Source organism: Pteropus medius, unplaced genomic scaffold (genome assembly GCF_902729225.1).
Source record: "Pteropus medius unplaced genomic scaffold, Ma_sr-lr_union100, whole genome shotgun sequence".
NCBI lineage: Eukaryota > Metazoa > Chordata > Mammalia > Chiroptera > Pteropodidae > Pteropus > Pteropus medius.
Window position 1 is genome coordinate 3,768,522 of NW_024344253.1, and position 20,376 is coordinate 3,788,897.

At 36.6% G+C, this 20,376-nt stretch overlaps 1 protein-coding gene across 3 annotated transcripts in view; it reads left to right on the top strand.

Annotated features, from left to right (window-relative positions):
- The first annotated feature begins 692 nt into the window (after positions 1 to 692).
- The window catches only part of SLC35A3 (solute carrier family 35 member A3), a 29,607-nt gene continuing 9,923 nt past the window's right edge, over positions 693 to 20,376 (top strand). Inside the window, exons 1-6 of one of the 3 annotated variants that reach the window (XM_039869568.1) lie at positions 911 to 1,002; positions 1,120 to 1,246; positions 13,884 to 14,088; positions 18,189 to 18,343; positions 18,420 to 18,542; positions 20,152 to 20,323. In XM_039869568.1, the coding sequence (XP_039725502.1) occupies positions 13,902 to 14,088; positions 18,189 to 18,343; positions 18,420 to 18,542; positions 20,152 to 20,323 (637 nt within the window). In that variant the 5' untranslated portion in view covers positions 911 to 1,002; positions 1,120 to 1,246; positions 13,884 to 13,901. Of the gene's footprint in view, positions 1,003 to 1,119; positions 1,247 to 1,319; positions 1,441 to 13,883; positions 14,089 to 18,188; positions 18,344 to 18,419; positions 18,543 to 20,151; positions 20,324 to 20,376 lie in introns of those variants that run through there. The other 2 variants (XM_039869569.1, XM_039869567.1) reach the window with 2 other exon arrangements.

Here is a 20,376-nt window from a genome sequence, read left to right on the forward strand (position 1 = left end):
GGCCATTTAAGTGAGAAATTCCTCTTCAATAGCAGCATTGTGTTAAGAGGAAGCTCTACTAGTGGATGATCAAACTAAACCTAGAATATTAAGTGCAGCCTGTCAATCACCAGAATGGGTTACAGTAGTTGGAGGGTTTCCAGTAAAGATATTGGAAGGCCTTCTAAAAAGTTTGAAAGGTATCCGTGAAGCCAGGAAGGCATTAGTCCTTTAAAACCCTGAGATCCTCTGACCCCATATGTTCTTCCCCCACTTGCCCTCTTCTGGATAATGACTCTAGGCCCATTGGTGTCGCCGCCTGGGGCTCTGCTCAGCCTCAAGGGCCTCCAGGAAGGGAAGAAGCAATCATTTCCAAATGAATAAGCCTTCTTCCAGGCTACTGGGTGGCAGCCTGTGCCAGAGCAAACCTCGTTGGTTTTTAGTGTCAGTGGCTGGCATTTTTAGAAGCGGACTGTTTCTTTCCTGGATCCACCTCCCCCACTCCCTCTCATGGTCTTTGCCCTAAAGGACTTTGCCTTTCCTTTCGCAAAGGAACACCCTGGCGGGCACCGCGGACACCCAGGCACCCTCCGCAGCAGGCCAGCTCAGCAGAGGCCCGCGGCGGGAGTCGCTCGGTCTTGCCTCGTACCCTCAGGCCACATCTAGCAGGAGGCAGTGCCCCGTGCGGTGACGCGACGGTGAAGCCGGCTCCGGGGGCTGCTCCACCCGCAGCCCAGGTGCCACGCCTTGGGGACAGAGAAGGCAAGCGCTGAGTCGGGGCTGCCAGAACAGAGCCGGGAACGGCGTTTGCCCGGGCCGAGGCGGAAGTCGGAGCATTTGGGGGACGGGACCGCGGGAACCCGGAAACGCCTGGGCCGTACGGGGCTGGCGGCAGCGACGGCGGCGGCGGGCAGCGCTGCGCGTCACGGGTCGCCGGGGACCCGGCGGGCGCGGCAGCCTGGAGCGCCCGGCGCAGCCGAGCCGCCGCCTCCCGAGCGCGCAGCAGGCCGAGCGGCACGGAAGGTGAGCGGGGCGTGCTGCGGGGAGCGGCGGGCGACGCGGCCGGGGCGCGCGAGGCTGCCCGGGTGGCCGAGACGCTCCGATTGGAGAGACTGATGCCAAGTCCGTCTGCATGACCAGGACGGTGCCGGAGACCTGAAAGCCTCGCTGAGGAGGGGTGGGAGCGAATGAAGTGACACGTTGGGACTCCGAGGGACGACGTGTGGAATGTGCTGGGTGGAGGAGGAAAAAGGGCCCGAGAAAAGGGGTGTGTCATGCGAATGAATACGGCAGGGTGTGCCTGGCACCTCGGAGGTGCCGAGCGAAGTGCGGTGGCCTAGGCAGGCGGTCATTCCTTAGGGAACCTCCCTTGAGCGCGCGCGCTCTCTCTCTCACTCTCGGTGGCGCGGATCCACCAGACTGACACCCGCGCTCGAGAAGCCGCAGGGACTTCAAGAAATGGTAAGGCTGGCCTTGTTGAGGCCAGTACGGAGAAAGGGCGGTCCGAGGCCAGGTGGGATCCCTGTCAGAACCAGGGGTAGGTGTGTCTGTGTTGCGGGAGGGTTCTGTGTGTTGAGAAAGGGAGGGTTTTAATTAACATATTTGTTTAAAGCAACTGAACACCTCTCCCGAATGCTGGTTCAAAGGAATTAAAGAACATTAAATGTAGCAATGGTCTTGCTTACTAAACCACTTACATTTCATTACTTTGTAGTAGAACTCTGACTTTTATTATGTTCGATTACATGCAGTATTTGAAAATGGAACCAGAGGAAAGGTTTTTGTTTTGGGGATCAGTATTCACCTTTGGTAAGGATGAAATTTGGTACAGTTTCTCACTCGGTGCTCTTATTCACTTTCACTGGTAAACTCAGGTTATTTCCTTTAAGGAAATTACTTCTCAATTTACATTTCTCGTCCTAACTTTCCTTCTAAATATTGATTCTGCTTCAGCAACTCAAAGTTAGTTCTTCCATTTCTCATTCCCACTACCTCTGTGTTACATCTGGCTCTTCCCTCTTCTTATTAGCACAATAGCAATGGCTTCCAAACTAGACTCAGCCGGTCCCCCGCTTCCAGTCACTCAACCTCCATACTGCTTTTTAAAGCCAGAGGTCTTATGCATTTTTTGGCCACTCTTTCCTTAGAAATATTCAGTGACTATTGGCTCCAGAATAAATTTAAAATTACTTCGCGTGTCATTTAAAACTCTTCGAAATTTGGAGCTCTCCATGGTTCCAATCAGACCAGTATGTCTCTTTAAAAAAATTTTAACTTTATTAAATTTATTGGGGTGACGTTAGTTAAAATTATATAGGTTTAAAGTGTACAAATCTGTAATACAGCATCTGTATATTGTGTTGTGTGTTCACCACCCAAAGTCAAATTTCCATCTGTCATGTATATTTGACCCCTCCTTTGCCTTTTTCTACATCCCCCTCTTTTTTAAAAAAATTATTTTATCTCACATATCCTAATTTGTAGCCAAACTGGAGTAGTTCTTTTGAAATATAATTTCTGACCATGCTCTACACCTGCCTGCCTTGGTCTTTGCTTACATCCTTTCTTCTTGCAAGGAATAATTGACTTCCTTACCATCTTTGTAAGAATTCTTACTCTTTAATGCCACCTCCTTCTTAAGAAGCTTTCTGAAGCCTACCATTAGTCCAAAACATTCTTTTTCTCTTGTGGGTTAGGGCTTTATAAATCTTATGATACTTGTTACATTACATACATAGTACATTTCCATTGTACTATGGTTATTTGAGAAATTTATCATTACTAGAATGTAAGCTTTTTAAAGCTTGTAACTGTATCTTTTAAATTTGTTTAGCACTTTAGTACATGAACACAGTATTAGATATATTAGACTCTTAATAAATAATTGCTACATTAAATCCTATAATGAAATAATCAAACTCTTGTAGCACTCCTAGAGGCAAGGATAAATCTTATGTTGTAGAGTAACCTTATTTCAGATTTTCAATAATTAATAATCTTATATTTGAAAGTGCTTTTCTGTTCCATGTTTTAGTAATTCATTTAATCCTAGTAATAAATCTAGTTATTATCACCCCTATAGGGGAGGAAAAATAATTTTCTCTCTACTCTTTTGAGTTCTTTGCTGGGACTCCTATAATGAAAGATGGATGAATGAGAAAAATAAACAGAAGTTTATTAACATGTATACTTCTCTGGGGACAAATACTTTTCCTCTCACGTTCTAAGTTCTTCTAGTTGAGCTAATAATAAAATCAACAGAGTCAGCTAAGAGAAGAAAATCAAAATTTTAATTTATGCTCTCAGAGAATTCACGTAAGTGTGATATAAGACATTTTTGGACAAAGGAGAAAAGCATGGTAGGAGTGTTGGATTTCAGAAGTTAGAGAGAGCAATTTACAGCTAGTTGAAGAAGAGTGCGCCATACGTGGCAGGAACATTCTTGCGTGGCAACTCAAACAATGGCTCAGGGTGTTTCTAGCTAATAGGCACCAGCCTTATGTCCTCTTATTTACTATTCTTAATTTACATTAGGCCAAGGCAGCATTCTAAGATTCCTTCCTGAAGCAGGTTTCTGTGTCTGATTCTCTTGGACAAGAAAGAGGTGAGGGTCAAAGGTGCTTTCTGAATCTTTTTTTCCTAATAAACACCTTAAAATCTATATCTCCTAAAGCAGCTTCAGCGTAGCAAAATTTTGGTTCCCTTCATTGCAGATCAATATGAATTGGTAGCTTAACATTAGATTTTAACCTCTAAAAAGCTATTGTATCCTAAATATTCTCCCAGAGTTCTGGAAGCCAGAAATCCAAATCAGTATCACTACGCTGATATCAGAGTGTCAGCGGGGCCATGCTTCTTCTGGAGCCTCTAGGGAAGAATCTGTTTCTTTCCTCTTCCAGTGCTGGTGGCCACCACACTTAGTTTGTGCGGGTACATTACTCCGGTCTTCAAGACCAGCATCTTCAATTCTCTCTCTGCTCCATCTTCACATTGCCCTCTCTTCTTGTGTATCTGTATTTTCCCCTTCTATTTCTTATAAGGACACTTGTGTTGGCATTTGGGGCTCATTTAGCTAATCCAGGATAATATTTCCATCTCAAGATCCTTAAGTGAATTTCACCTGCAAAATCCCCTATTCCAAATAAGATAACATGTATAGGTTTTAGGGATTAGGACATGATATTTTTCAAGACCATTATTCAGCCTGCTATAATCCTCAAGCATATTTTTATGTCTGGTCATGTGCCAGGATATAGAGATGTAAAAATATATAGAATATAGGATCCTGAGACCCTGTAAAATTGTAAACTCAATTGGCTTTTTATTTCAGTCTACCACAGTATCAGACTGTGGATTTGGGTTAAGAAATGTTGGCTTTGCACCTAAACAAGGTAAGTTGTTTTAGGGCAACAGTCATAGAAGCTTTTGATTTCTGTCCTTGGACCTTGGACTGTGAATTTGGGCCTCAGGTTCATTATTTTGTTAATCCAAGTTTCCTAACTGACTTAAAGGAAACAATGAAAACTATTTTATGCCTATTTCCAGTAAAATGTTTGTGGCAGCCATTACTTGATCAATCTTGATTACAGGTGATAATTTAAGTAATATTTCCCTTGGCTTGATGAACTCCAATGAAAAACATTAATGACCTAAATGTAGTCAGATCAGAAAACTGATTCTAGATTTCTAAAGTTATGGCACTTTTACTCTGGGACCACATTTGGTACCAACTATATCAGTTAGGTTCAATAGAGAAGCAGAATAAGGGATGTAAAATAGTAAGAAGACATTTCACAATTGTGGGAGAAGCAGGGGAAGTAAAAGTCAAAGAAGAGAGTGTTGGAAGTTTAGTGAAAGTAACTAAGCCCTTCTGAAAGACTGACATGGGTAGACAAGTCAGAGCTTTCAAAGGAATCTACGAGCCAGCCGTATCCTGCAGCCAGAGTAGGACCACACAGTGGTGCTTGTAGAAAAATTTGTAGAAACCTCTGACCTCTGCACAGCTGTCTCTTTATGTCCACAGTCAGGAGTCCAGTGGAGAGGCTGGGCCCATTGCTTCTCAGTAGGGTCAGCAGTTGGGAAGAAGAGCTGACCTAGAGCAGGGAAGAGTGGAGATAAACTGGAACCTGTCAGTACCTCTGTTTCTGTTTCACCATTCTGAACCCTGACAGACTTCTGAGAGCAATGGCTCTTGCTTCACTTCTGCCTTCCAAATCTTGTGCAGATTTTTTTAGCCAGACTATTTTTTGAATGATTTGAATACATGTCTTCCATGCTAGAGGATAAGCTCCACAGAGAAACAGATATTTGTCTCATTCATTGTGTACCCAGTGCTCATCACAGTGCCTGACTATAGTAAGTTTGTATTAAATATTGATGGCAAGTTGTGGAGAATTGTGTGGTGTCTTTACTATTTCTGCCTCCAGTCTCCTTAGTCTTGAACCTTTACTAACGATTAATGTCTGTGGACCCTACCTGGCTTTTACACTACTCTCTGTTCTTTATAGAAAACCTTTAACTTCTGCCTTTGGCTGTAAGTGGCGGGAAATGATCATAGCAGAAAGTACTGGAGCAGAAAAGCACAGAGGTGGGGAAATGGGAGGGTGAGAAGGAAGACAGTTTTACATGGCACCACACACTGAAGGGGATCTTAGAGCTATACTTCTTAGGTTATTATGTCTTTCAAATCATTGACTTTGTGTAAAGAGTTCAATAATACTGAATAATTTTTCATCTAAAATTAAAATGTAAATAGGTTTCATATTTGTGTAGTTGAAGAAATATTTGAGTACTATTTTTTTTGCCTGAAAGTAGTAATGGAAATTCTGTAGATTAGAAAGAACGAGTTAAAAATTAACTTACATAAAGTAATTATCTAAAGTTACTTGATACCTTGAGGAAGAAAAGGAAGGAGGAACACTGAAAAGTTGTTTAACTTAGACTGTAATAGGAACCAGAAATGGTAAAGAATAGAATTAGTTTTTAAGTGTTATGGAACAGAAATGTACTTTTCTTTAAACACTTGGGAGTGAACTAATTTAGTTTAAGATTATTATTTCTATCATAGAAACAAAAATGATTATACTGATAGTATACATTAACTTTGACTCAAATTTATTTCACTTTTATAAAAAAATAAGATTTTTGTATTTCTACGGGATTATTATGGATTTCAACTACAACGTATGGTTGCTACTTTTTGAGAATACTATATCTACTTCTGAGACAGTCAGAAAAGAAGATATATAAATGCCGGTGTCAGAAGTAAAGCCATTTGTTATTATTAAGCATATAATTATGATGCAGGACAGGGAGAATCCCCCCAGTTGGGACTCAAGTCCTACACTGGGAGAAGCGAGTGAGGGTTCTTGACCACGCACAGGAAAGAATTCAAGTGCATGGCAGAGTTAGAGACAAAGGAAAGTTTATTAGAGAAGGAATAACCTCCACAGTGTGGTCTCCTCTCAGAGACACAGAATGAGAGAGACAGACCTTTAGTGTTTGAGGAATTCAGTTTATATGTCATTCTCAGTTTCTGTGAATCACGTTTAAAGACTTTATTTACCTATTTTCCTTCAATTGTATGGGTATGCAGCGTTAAAGGTGTGCTATCAGTCTTAGCCTTTGTTCTATAGGTTCCCCATGGTTTGGCCATAGGGAATGAATGGTTGGGTTTATTTTGTGTAGGGTACGACTGGTCTTCCTTTATTGTATAGGTAAATTGTTAGTAATCTCTGAAGTAACCTTCCTTTGTTCTGTAGGTTTACCGTGGTATGGCAGCACTTCGTAGGCTCTGAACATGGTTTAATATTTAGTTAATTTATTTCTCATGCCTCTTCTGTATATCAGTTATAGGTGGCAGTTTTAAAGTTTTGGCATCATGGGAGATGATGGAAAGAAACTTGCAGCTGAGGTCAGCATTTCCTTATGTGTTGTCTTTTTCTGTTCATTTACTTCGAAAAACCTTGAAAGGTTTGTTTTTAAACTAGTAGTAGTTTCTGACTGTTGTATAATGTGAACTTATATTTGCATACCACTTTAGAACTTTTATGTTTTCATATGTATTCTATTATGTCATTTATTTACCTTTAGTAGATTATTATACTGTACTTGGAGAGTTATTTCAGGACTAGCATTTAGAAAATGTAAATATAACTCATTTTAAAAACTGTAAGTTAGAAATTTAGCTTTTCATTTCCATAATAGGAGGAAAATTGATTTGCAGAATTTCTTAGGTACTTCGTCATTTTTTAAAATCTATAAATTTTATTACCATTTTAAAACATTGACTAAACATTTGGTGTTTTAAGACTAAGAAACCCAAAAGGTTGTTGAAATACTTTCTGTGAGAATACAAAATGGTTTAGGTACTTTATTTTCTCCTTGCTACTAAAGACCTGTGCTTTAGGGATTTCCAAAAAGCTGAAACAAGAAAAATTAGTGGCAGAATCGATAGAAAATATCACTAGATGTCTTTAGGTGGTGGGGTTATGGTTCAAATTTTACTAAAGTTTTAAATTTCTATATTTTTCTAAGAATATACTATTTTTTATAATAAATAAATACTATTTTTGAAAAAACAAACTGAAACAAAGAAAAGCCATCAGAATGAAATAGTGTCATTTACTCTAGCAATCTGGAAGAGTGTGTGGGGTCTAAAAAAATAATACTTTTCCTCTGATCTTCTAAGTTCTTCTAGCTGGGTTAATAATCAAATTGACAGATTAAGAAAATCAAAATTTTAATACATGCGCATGGGAAATTCACATAGGCAAGAAAATTCCAAAGACAGCAAGGCAGCATTGGGTATATAAGACATTTTAGACAAAGGAGAAAATAGACGGGGCATGGTGTATTAGATTTCAGAAGTGAGAGTGGGCAATTTATAAGTTCTTCAGGAAGAGTGGGACATACCCGACAGGCGAATTCTTGCTGGGCAACTCAGAAACAATGGGTCTCTTCTGGTATCTAGCTAACAGTCTCCCACCTGATGTCCTCTTATTTACCATACTTAATTCAAATTAGGCTAAGCAGCATTCTGAGATTTCCTTCCTGAAGCAGTTTTCTCTGTCTTAATCTCTTGGGTAGGAAAGTGCAGAAGGGGCAAAGGTTCTTTCTGAGGCTTGTTTCTTAATAAACAGTTTAAAATCATTATCCCAAAAAGCAGCTTCAAGGTGGCAAAATTTTGGTTCCCTTCAAGTGCATTTTTCAGGTCTTAGCTGTTAAGGTGAAAGTGGAACATTCTGACTTTTCTGATCCTGCTATAAATTGGCAATCCTCTCTAAACCCATGTGGGTTCAGGGAGCTTAGTCATCAGAGTCCTTAAAGGAACGTGGACAGTAATTTGTTTGGTTCGTAAGACTTTGGCAGTAAATTGAATGCGGCTACATTCGTGAAAGAACTTAGCACAGTTTCTTATTGATTATTGGTATGTAAGTTTCTTAAACAGGAAATTTTTGTGAAAGAATATTCTGGAAACCAGAAGAGTGGCAATATGTAAAAAGGTAAAAGAAGGAGAGTTATAAAGAGAAAAAAATGTAGGAAGGACTGAAATTAAATCTTAAACATGAAATTGTTTAAAGTTGGTTTTCAATAATAGGAAAATAATATAGACTTTAAAATGAAGAAACAAGGTTAATTTTATAAATTGTAGAAGGAGAACATAATTATTTTGGTCAATTTCATATATATGGATTTGCTGTGCATTTATGGTTTGTATTAAGTGAAAATACTTAGTTTTACCTGTATTGTACTCCAGAATCAAACTTAGAAACACTAGTATTTTGATCTTTTTCATTTTGAGTTTATTCTGCCCTCAGTCAGAATTGTAAATTAAATTCTTTACAGGATCTAGTATGAATAATCATTTGTTTTACATAGATTTTACTTTTTAATTTTGTATTAGAAAAACAACCCAGTTCTTCCCTGCTGTATGTCTCCTTTATCCCTCATACAGAACACTTCACTTCTGACATTTCTGGTCACCAAATGTGTGGGGTTTTTTTCCCCACACCAAGCGATTTCTTACGACACCAGCTGGTATCCTACAATTCAACTCAATTTAACCTGAAGATAGCATCAGATCTCACAGGTTAAGAGCTGAGTTGAGTCCCACAGGACTGCTCCCACCCTACTTCAGATACCAGTCGCAAGTAGTAGGTCTCCAGGTTACATACAGCTTCTGTTCAACTTGGTTGCAAATGGAGGATTCCCACGACTGCCTCCTTGGGTTCGATTAATTTGCTGGAGCACCTCAGCACACAGGGAAACACCTACTTAGGTTTACCAGTTCATTAAAGGATATAACAAAGGGTATGGATGAATAGCCAGAAGAGGTACATAGGGCAAGGGGTCTGTGAGGGTCCTGAGTGCAGGAGCTTCTGTCCCTGTGGAGTTGGGGTGCATCACCCTCCAAGTGTGGATGTATTTACCTACCTGGAAGCTCTCTGAACCTCATACTATTGGGATTTTAATGGAGGCTTCATCAAGTAGGCATGCTGGATTATTAACTCCACTTTCAGCCCTTCTCCTTTCTCAAGAGAATGGAGTTAGGGGTGGGGCTGAAAATTCCAAGCTTCTAATTATGGCATGTTCTTTCTGTGACCAGCCCCCATTTAGGAGCCATCCAGTAGCCCATCCAGAGTTGCCACATTAGAACATAAGTCTCCTGTCACCCAGAAAATTACAAAGGTGTCAAGAGCAGGAGGGCAGAGACCACAATATATATTTTTTATTATCTCACAGACTTAAAATACATTGTAAGAGACTATTAAGAATTTTATTAATAATTAAGAACTGTATTAGCAAGGTGAATATATTAATGCCATATATACTTGGAAATGGAAAAGCAAAATAGTAAAATACTATATTCTGGCTTAGAATCTGACCTTTAAATTTTAATTTGAAAATAAATTAGAGCATTGCTTTTATAACAGGTACATTATGGTCTTAGCTGCACAGAATGAACAAACCATTCCTTGAAAAGATTTGAAATCATTGACATTTTCCAGGAGAATCACATGCCTCTGCCAAATGTAGATTGCTGACAACTTGCTGTCCTTCCATACAGAGATAAAGGCTACCATGGAATTCTGCAGGTGGCATGTAATGGGAGCTAGGGAACTTGATATTTAACTATATAACCTCATCTTTCCAATTAGTATTATATCACCTTGAACAAATCATCTAACTTCTCTGTTCACTGTTTTCTTCCTTTTTAAAATGAAGAGATTGTACTAGATTATTTCTAAACTCTTCCACCTCTAAAATGCTTTACGTTAGGATTCTCTCTAATGCAGATTTACAAAAGTGACATAAATGGTTGCTAAAGAAGTCTATGTATTCTTTCCTCTAAGCTTGATCCTCTCTCTATATATGACAAAGAGATATTAAAATTTTCTCTCAAATTCAAATGAAATACTTAAGATAATTTTTTTCAATTATTGTATATATTTTTGACCATTAAAGACTTTATATTTCTGGCTGTATTGTTTGTGTTTGTGGCATATTCAGTTGGAGGTAGGAATTGCTAAATTTAGTAACTAGACTTTGTGCCTTGGTGGATAGCCTCTCTCTGTAACCATGGTACTTAGCCTAATGTAGGCACTAAATAATGATTGTTGAACCTGTTTGAATATATTATGTACTATTATAATTACGAGGTAAGGAAAGAAAAAGGATCATGTATCTGAAGCATAAATGGTGGCTTGGTTTTGAGAGCTGTAAAGTGATATATTATAAACAGGGCTCATATTAATAAAATTTAGGGTGGAAGATGGAATCATGGGAAGGATAGAGTTGGAGTGAAGAACAGAGTAACAGAATGCCATTGGTATCAGTCAGAAGAAATCAGAGCCAGAATGAGGAAAGCCTGGTAAGGAATGCTGCTACTTAGTATGTCCTCAATCTTTAATTTTTTAAAATCAGTTTTGAGCTGTAATTTATATACAATAAAAGGTATTCATTTTAAATATATAGTTAATTCAGTGAGTTATGATACATGAACACAGTCATATAACCACCACACAGTCAAGATATAGAATATTTCATTGCTACCAAAAATTCCTTGCTGTCCCTTTGCAGTCAACCCCCAGCCCATAACCACAGGCAACCATTAATTTACATCTGTCACTACAGATTAGTTTTACCGTTTCTAGGATTTACTGTAAATGGATTATGTAGTATATACCTTTTTGTCTAAACTTTTTTGCTCTGTACTTTTTTGAGATTCATCGATGTTTTAGTGTATCAATATTTTTTATTGTGGAATAGCATTCAATTGCATGGATGCACCACAGTATGTTTATTCACCATTAATGGGAATTTGGGTTCTTTCCAGTTTCTGGCTGTTACAAATAAAGCTTCTATACAGGTATCGTGTGGACGTATGTTTTTAAATCTCTTCGGTATGCCTAAGATTAGGTTTCTAGGTCATATGAAAAGATTGACTTTTATTTATTATTTTGATAAACTGTCAAACAATTTTTCAAAGTGGTTGTACATTCCCATTAGCAATGTTTGAGGGGTTTTTTTTCCCTCTAAATCCTCTTTAACACTTGGTAGCATCAATTTTTAAGATTTTGCCATTCTAATAGGTGTATAATATATCTCATTGTGGTTTTAATTTGTATTTTTCTAATGACTCTGTTGTTGAACACCTTTTCATGTGCCTATTAGCCACTCATTTATTTATTTTTTTGGTGAAATGTCTATTAAGATCTGCCCTTTTAATATTGGATTGTTTGTCTTCTGCTTAATGTGTTGTAAGAATTCTGTATATATTCTGCATACAAGATGTATGGAAAATATTTTCTCCTATGATGTGGTTTGCTTTCTGTTAATATTACAGTACCTTTGGAAGAGCAGTTTTCAATTTTGATTATGTCTAATTTAGCCGTATTTTTCTTTTATGGGTTGTGCTTTTTATATTCTAAGAAATCTTTGCCTATCTCTTTATAGCTACATTTTCTTCCTATGTTTTCTTCTTGAATATTTATAGTTTTAGCTTTTATGACAGGTCTGTGATCCATTTCTAGTTAATATTTGGTATGAGGCAGATAAGGGTAGAGATTCTTTTTTAAAAAAAAATAGATGTCTCATTGTTCTAGAATTATTTATTGAAAAGACTATCCTTTCTTTTTGATACCTTTGGCAAAATCATTTGACCAAATATGTATGGATCTAGTACTGGATTGTATTCTGTTCCAGTGATCTATAGTTTTGTCTTTACGTCAATACCAGTCTTAATTACTAGAGCTTATATAGTAAGTATGGAATTTCAGTAGGTTAACCCCTTCGACTTTGTTTTTCCTTTTTAAAATTGTTTTGGTTGTCTAGGTCCTTTATATTTCCATAGAAACTTTAAAATCAGCTTGCCAATTTTTACCAAAAAAGCCTGAGGGATTTTGTTTGGGATTGCATTGAATCTTTAGATCACTTTGAGGCAAAGGATGTGACCTGGGGTGGAGACCACACACTCCGTGTTAAGCCCTTCCTTGGAGGAGGATCTTAATGGAGCATCTCCATTCTACAACAGTTAACGGTGGTTGTGTTGTTCAGATCTTCACTTTTCTTACTTTTTTGTGTGTATTGTCTTAATTACTGAGAAAGTTAGGTTAAAGTCTCATATTACAGCTCTGGATTTATCTGTTTTTTCTTTTCTGTCAGGTTTCTGCTTTATGTATTTCGAAGCTATGTTATTAAGATATATATGCTTATAATGGCTGTATCTTCGTGAGGTATTGACTCTTATTCTGAAATACCCTTCTTTAGTTCTAGAAATAATTCTTATGTAACCTATTTTGCCTGATATTAATATAGCCCCTGCCATTTTCCCATAGTTATTTTTTTTCATGACATGTCTTTTTCCATCCTTTTACTTTAACTCATTTGTAGCTTCATATATAAAATGAGTTTCTTAGAGTTAATACTAAATTACTTTATGGAAAATATAGGAACTTTGCAGCTTTTATCATTGAGAGAAGCTAGGCGAAGGGTACCTAAGAACTCTTGTACTATTTTTTCAACTTATATGTAAGTCTAAAAGTATTTCAAGTGTGTTTATAACTGCTTGATGTTGGTGCATTTCTGCGGTAGCTTCTTTAAAATTCTTGTCTGATAATTCCAACATCTGTGTCAATTCTGTGTTATTTTCGGTTGATTGTCTTTACTCATCCTAGTTGAGATTTTTTTCACTGTTTTTTGGTATGATAAGTATATTCATTTTTGGATTGTATCATGGACATTTTGAGTGTTATAGGACCTTGGTTTTTACTTAAATATTCTATATTAGTAGACAGTTACTGGGGAGGAAAGAAGGTACTACTGCCTCTTTGCTGACATTCATTCACCTTTCTTAGGGCAGGAATGATAGACCCGGCTCTGCCTCTGTAGTCTTTGTGGCTGCAGCTCCTGGTGGGAGGGCTGGGGGGCTGCCGCCTCTACTCTCAGTGCAGGGTCAGCAAGGCTCCATCCCACAGATTACACAGCACTCAATTGTGAGGGTTCCATCAGCCGGGCTGCTGTCTCCCTATTCCTTTGGTTAGAGACAATGGATTTCTCTTGGGGCATTTTTTGTTGCTGATCTACACCTGTTGTTGGTTCCAGGTTGTAAACTGCTGTAGCACCCAAGGTGAGATACATAGATGGCAAAAAAGTCTCCAGAGAATTTATTGCTGGGTCGTAAACTCAGAATCTGAGGTCTCTAGCCAGTTTGTCTTATTTTTTTTCCCCATCTTTCAGAGTCTTCTCATAGTTGCTTTTGTCTTTGGTTCAAAGTTCATAGTTGTAATTAGGATGTACTTACTCCGTCTCATCTAGGACCTGACATCACTTATTGGCTTATATTATATTAGTTTCCGTATTTTCTAATTTTGTTTATTTGCCCTGTTTATTTTGTTTTTCAGGCAGATGAAGATAAAACAATGTCTGCCAACCTAAAATACCTTTCCTTGGGAATTTTGGTCTTTCAGACTACCAGTTTGGTTCTGACAATGCGTTATTCTAGGACTTTAAAAGAGGAGGGACCTCGTTATCTATCTTCTACAGCAGTGGTTGTTGCTGAACTTTTGAAGATAATGGCCTGCATTTTATTAGTCTACAAAGACAGCAGTAGGTATCTAGGTTTTGTTATTGTAATTTATTTTGTCATTGCAATTTGTTTGTTTTGTGTTAGATATGACACATTTAATATAGGTAACTATACATTCTTGAACACGACTGTATTATCTAATGCCCTAGTATTAAAGAACATTTCAATATTTTTCATTTTATATTATGACAGCTTTAGTCTAGTAATAAAAGCATTTATTTAATCTATATCATTATTTGTGTCTTCTGGTTAAACTGTATATTTAAAACAGTTTCTTGCATTTATAATAATTTGAGAATAAGTGCAAACTCTGTAATTCTGTGACTGTTAGAAATTTAGAGAAGTCATAGTTACTTACTAAAGTCAAGGCCTTTTATTTCTGCATTGGTTAGTCCAGCAGTGACTAATTTGATATTCTTTTTTTAAAAAAAAACTTTATACGCTATATAATTCATTGATTTTAGTGTAAAATTCAATGGTTTTTTTGATATATTACATTATTAATTTTTAGAAGTTGCATATACACATGAATACAAATGTGAATTTGCCACTTTAACCATTTTTAAGAGTATAGTTCAGTGGCATTGTATAAACAAAGTTGTACAACCATCAGCACTATGTATTTCTAAAATTTTTCATCACCCCAGACAGAAACTCTGTAACAATTCGTCAGTGACTCCCATGGTACTTTACCTTCAGCCCTTGGAAAACTCTGATCTGCTTTCTGTCTCTATGAATTGGCCTATTTTAGATATTTCATGTAAGTTAGATCATACAATATTTCTCTTTTTGTCTGGCATATTTTATTTAGTATAATGTTTTCAAGATTTTTACACATTGTAACATGTATCAGAACTTTATTCCTTTTTATGGCTAAATAATATTTCATTGTGTGTATGTGTGTATATATCTATATATATAACATTTTATCCGTTCATGTGTTGATGGACATTTGTGTTGTTTCGATCTTTTGGCTGCAATGAACAATGAATGATGCTGCAGTAGACGTACAAATCTCCATTCAAGTCCTTACTTTCATTTCTTCTGAGTGTATAATTTGGAGTGGAAATGCTGTGTCATAAGGCAGTTCTATGTTTAACTTTTCGCAGAACCACCAAACTTTTTTTGCATAGCAACTGCACCATTTTATTCCCACCAGCAATGTTCCAGTTTCTCCACATCTTCACCAACACTTATTTTTTTTAAAATTATAGCCATTCTAATAAGTGTGAAGTAGTATCTCATTGTGGTTTTGATTTGCATTTCCCTATGACTAATGATGTTGAGCATCTTTTCATGTGCATATTGGCTATTTGTATATCTTTAGGGAAAAGTCTGTTCTCTATTTTTAAATTGGGTTGTTTGTACATTTGGTGTACTTTTGAAACTATCAAAAAAGTATTAGCCAGTGTGGCTGGAGCATATGAATCTGGAAGGAGAATGGAACAAAGAGAGATTGAATTGGTATTCAGAAAAGACAACGCAGGATAGCCTTGTAGGCTACAAATTTCACTGTAGAAGCAAAGAGAAATTGTTTAAAATTTGGTCTGTTTTGCACACACACACAAAAATATGATAACTGTATTGACAGGAAAGGAGTTGGCAAGAAGAGGTGCAAGAAATCATGTTTGAAGCTGTTGCACGAGTCCAGGCAAGAAGATGATGGTGGCTTAGACTATGTTGTTAGAGAAGAGAGGATGATTATGAGGTGTCTTTTTGAGGTACAGCTACGTGACTTGCTAGTAGATTAGGTGTATAAAGTTCAGGGAAATGGAAAATCCAGGTCAAAGATAATTCCTAAGTTTTTAGATTAAATTGCTGGATGAATGGGTACTGCAATGAATGATATATGGAAGACAGATTTTGGGAGAAATTGAGGCTTTTCTTTGGGCCATGTTAAATTTGAGATACCTATAAGGCAAGCAAATCGAGATGTAAAATAGAATATGTGAATATGGAGCTAAGGATTTGTGAGCTTATATATTGCTTTGAAGGCAAGGATTGACTTTACTCTAAACTAACATTCCCAACGTTTAGAGGTCAGATTGAGAAGGAAGAATCAGCAAAAGAAGACTGAAGGAGTTATCAGTGAGATGGAAAGAAAACAAAAACATGAAAAGGTAATAGGAAAGCAGAGAAAATGGTGTATTTGCTGCTAAAGTCTAGATGAATAAAAAAAGTAGCCACTCATTTAGTATTGTGGAGCTAAAGGTATCCTTGACACGAGTAGTTAGCTTTGAGAGAGACAATAAAACCAACTTTCAGCGAACCAAATAGAAACACCCTGCACAAAAGTTAATTCTAGGTGGATTAATTGACATTTAGAAAAACAAAACTTGAGAACTTCTGGTCAAGATGTCAGAGGTGAGGATAGAGATTTCAATTAACTCTAGACGTTGTTAAGTATGCATGTTAAAATATAAGAGTAAAAACTTTATTATGACTTTGGTACCATGAATGATTTCAAAAAAGATACAAAAATACAAATAAACCATGAAGGAAAGAAATAATTAATTTGGGTACATTAAAATGAGAAATGTTTGTATATCGAATCAAGTGCGAAAACAAGCCACAGATTGAAAAAAGATATTTTTATCACATGTAACCACACAAAATTAATACAGATTATACAAAGAACTCCTCCAACTCAATAAGAAAAAGACTAGCAGCTTAACAGAAAAGGGGACAAAAGATATAAATAGGCAATTCACAGAATAGGAAACCTGAATAGCCAATAAATATATAAAAAGATGCTCACCCTCATAGCAATTAGAGAAATCAGATTAAAACCAACAAGACTCAATTATACTACCCTCAGCTTGGCAAAGATAAATCTAATGATACCAGGAATTGGCAGGAACATGAAACAAGACCTTCCCTAAACTGATGGTAAGAAAATTATGTGATAGCATTGGTTATTTAAAAATTTAATTACAACATTTTTAAATGAACTAATAATATTTTAGATTTTCTTCTGCTAAAACTAAGAAAAAAATCTTTAGGTAAGTTTATTTTAGTTACAAAATCTTTTACTATTACCTTAGAGTAAGGAAAGGATTAATATCAGATAGCACTCTTTAAAAATATTTTCATTTTAAAAAGTTTTCAGAATCCAAGTTTTCAAGGTTTATGATAGAAGAGAAAATCATTGTTAAAATATCATTGTTGGTGAAGTGGTAGAATGCTCCTTTCTTTAGGGGTTAATGTATATCTAAGATTTTTGGACATTTTTTATGATGGATACTGTAGGTTGGTTAGCTCAAAGTCCATTTCCAACACCTTCCTCCCTTTCTTGTTTCTAATGTGGAGGACATAAAAGGAAAAACTCAATTTCCCAGCTCCCTTGCAGCACGGGTTAGCTATGCAACATGAGAGGAAAGAAGATGCCTTCTAGGCCACTGCTTTCCCCTCTTCTTGCTGCCTAAAACAAGAACCAGAGGTGAAGCAATTATTTAGTGACCTTATTGCAACAGTCATGTAGATGGTAGATGAAAAGCATGAAGGTAAAAAGTGTGTGTGTGTGTGTGTGTGTGTGTGTGTGTGTGTGTGTGTGTGAGTGAGAGAAGGTCCTTGATGTGATCACTGAGCTGTTATAGCAGCTTTGTACTTGGATTCGTATTCAAGACAAATCCCTATGGGGTTGGGCCAGCGTTGGTTGGGTTTTCTGTTGTTTGCAGCCAAATTCACTCTTTAACTGATTTATTTTCTTTTTATAATGAAAGTCTTCACAATTATTAATTGGCATGAATGGCCGATAACAAAATAGAATGCACAAAATACCAGTTTCTATAATGTTGCTATAAGGATACTTGGTTGACAAATTAACACTTTGAGCTTTTGGTTTTAAATACTTATTGTACATATGTAAATACGTATATATATAATCAATTTGATTGTATTTAACAATGAAAGAATACAAGGATAATGCTCTTCTTAATATACCAATACTTAACATTTGAAAAATTAGCACTATTAAAACTATATTTTAGACCTAAAGTATCTTAACATGTAGCCGATTTTCCTTTTTTGACAGCTGAGAAAACTGAGGCCTTGAGAGAGGGTATGTAACTTATTCAAAGTTACTTAATTACTGATTTTGCCCATTTCCTGTTTTTTCTAGAATGTAGTCTAAGAGCACTGAATCGAACACTACATGATGAAATTCTTAATAAACCTATGGAAACACTTAAACTTGCTATTCCATCAGGGATATACACTCTTCAGAATAATTTACTCTATGTGGCATTGTCAAATCTAGATGCAGCTACTTATCAGGTACTTAAAATACATTTCTAGTAGTCTTTTAAGAAACGAACCAACAAGCAATAATATTAGCCGTTTTCTTTTTCAGGTCACATATCAGTTGAAAATTCTTACGACGGCACTATTTTCTGTGTCTATGCTTAGTAAAAAATTAGGTGTGTACCAGTGGCTCTCCCTAGTAATTTTGATGACAGGAGTTGCTTTTGTACAGGTAACTATTCAAAATAAGTATACCTTATTTTTATCACAGTTTCAAAACCTTATTTATTGCGCATGGAAAATATGGCTCTATTATTTATTGAAACATGCTTATTCTCACAAATGACAGATTTTTTGAGGGCTTTCTTCGAGCAAGGTATTGTAACCGATATAAAAAATACATATTAATTAAAGTATCTGACATAAAGAAATGAACGATCAAGTTGGGGAAATATGACACTGCTTATAAAACAAAGCTGATTTTTACTGGATATCTGGAACATCTGAGATTATTAATCACTCCCTTCTTCTGTCAGCTTTCCTGATACTATTGTTTCCTGGTTCTTCTTCCATCTTTTTAATGATTCCTTATCGGTTTCCTTCTTGGAGTTGTCTTCCTCAATACTCCTTTTAGATATTGGGTTGCTGATAGGCTTGTAATTTCTCTTAAATTATCCTTATTGTTGGAGATTTCACCCATTCTTGAGGTTTGCATTAACACTTTATGCCAATGGCTCTTTAGACTGTGTCAGCAGCTCTGGTCCTCACCTATAGTTCCAGATTTGTATATCTAAAAGCCTGTTGCACATCTTTGTTTGGTTTTTCAATAGACATTATAAATTCAACATATTCAAAACTAAACTTTACCTTTTCCTCATCTAACCTGTACTTGTTTCTATTTTTTCCAGTCATTTTTACTCAGCCTATTAGTTGTCCTAGTCTCTTTCTTCTGCCTGTACATTCAATCAGTTACTAAGACCTTACCGATTTTGCTGTCTAAAACTTCTTGATTCTGTCTTCTCTGTCTCTATTCTGTCCTTCCCCAGTTCATGCCTTCTTGTTTCTCACATGATCTTTTACCACAGTCTTACCCATCCCCCCCAATTCAGCCTCCATGTAGTCACCATTGTGGTCTATCTAAAAACAAATCCAATCATGTCAATTTCCTGCCATTCAGCAAACAGCCCTCCATCACTTCCCCCAGTGTATAGTATATATATCGTGAATAAATATTTTTAATATTTATTTTAAATGGGTGTGAAAAAATATAACTGGCATATCAAACCCATATTTTCATCGATATTACTTAAAATAAGCTAAAGTAGCTATTGCATTTTAAAAAGTGAGATATTTAAAATTAAAATATCAAGTAATCATTCAGGTGGAACACAGATTTTTAACAAAAAACATGACAATAGGCAAATAACTGGTGCCAGGAACACTGATATGCAGAGTAAAGCCCCAAATGGTTAGCATGATCCCTCCCATAAGGCCCTTCTATGATGCACCAACAGCTCCAGACCCATTTTTGCTGCTCCATACTTCACACTCTGAATTTCTACAGCTGAAGTGCTTATAGAGGCTGTTTTGTGTACCTGTGCATTTATTCAATCTCTATAATTTTTAGGGGTTTTTTTTGAAATTATAAGTTGTAAAAGTAATATCACTGTGGGGGAAAAAATAAAACAATTCCAGGGTTGTCTTTCAAAAGCTCTCCTCTGCAATATCCAAGAATGGTATTGGTTGCATTTTTATCTTTAGGTCTTAGAGTGGGCTCTAAATATGCAGTTCGCATAATATTATAGTTGTTAAACTTCAATTTTGTTTTTCTTTTTGTTCAGTGGCCCTCAGATTCCCAAGAGCTTGATTCTAAGGAACTTTCGGCTGGCTCTCAATTTGTAGGCCTCATGGCAGTTCTCACAGCATGTTTTTCAAGTGGCTTTGCTGGAGTTTACTTTGAGAAAATTTTAAAAGAAACCAAACAATCGGTGTGGATAAGAAATATTCAACTTGGTAAATATAAAATATTTTCTAATGTTATTTTTTAAAGTGATTATATTTTTATA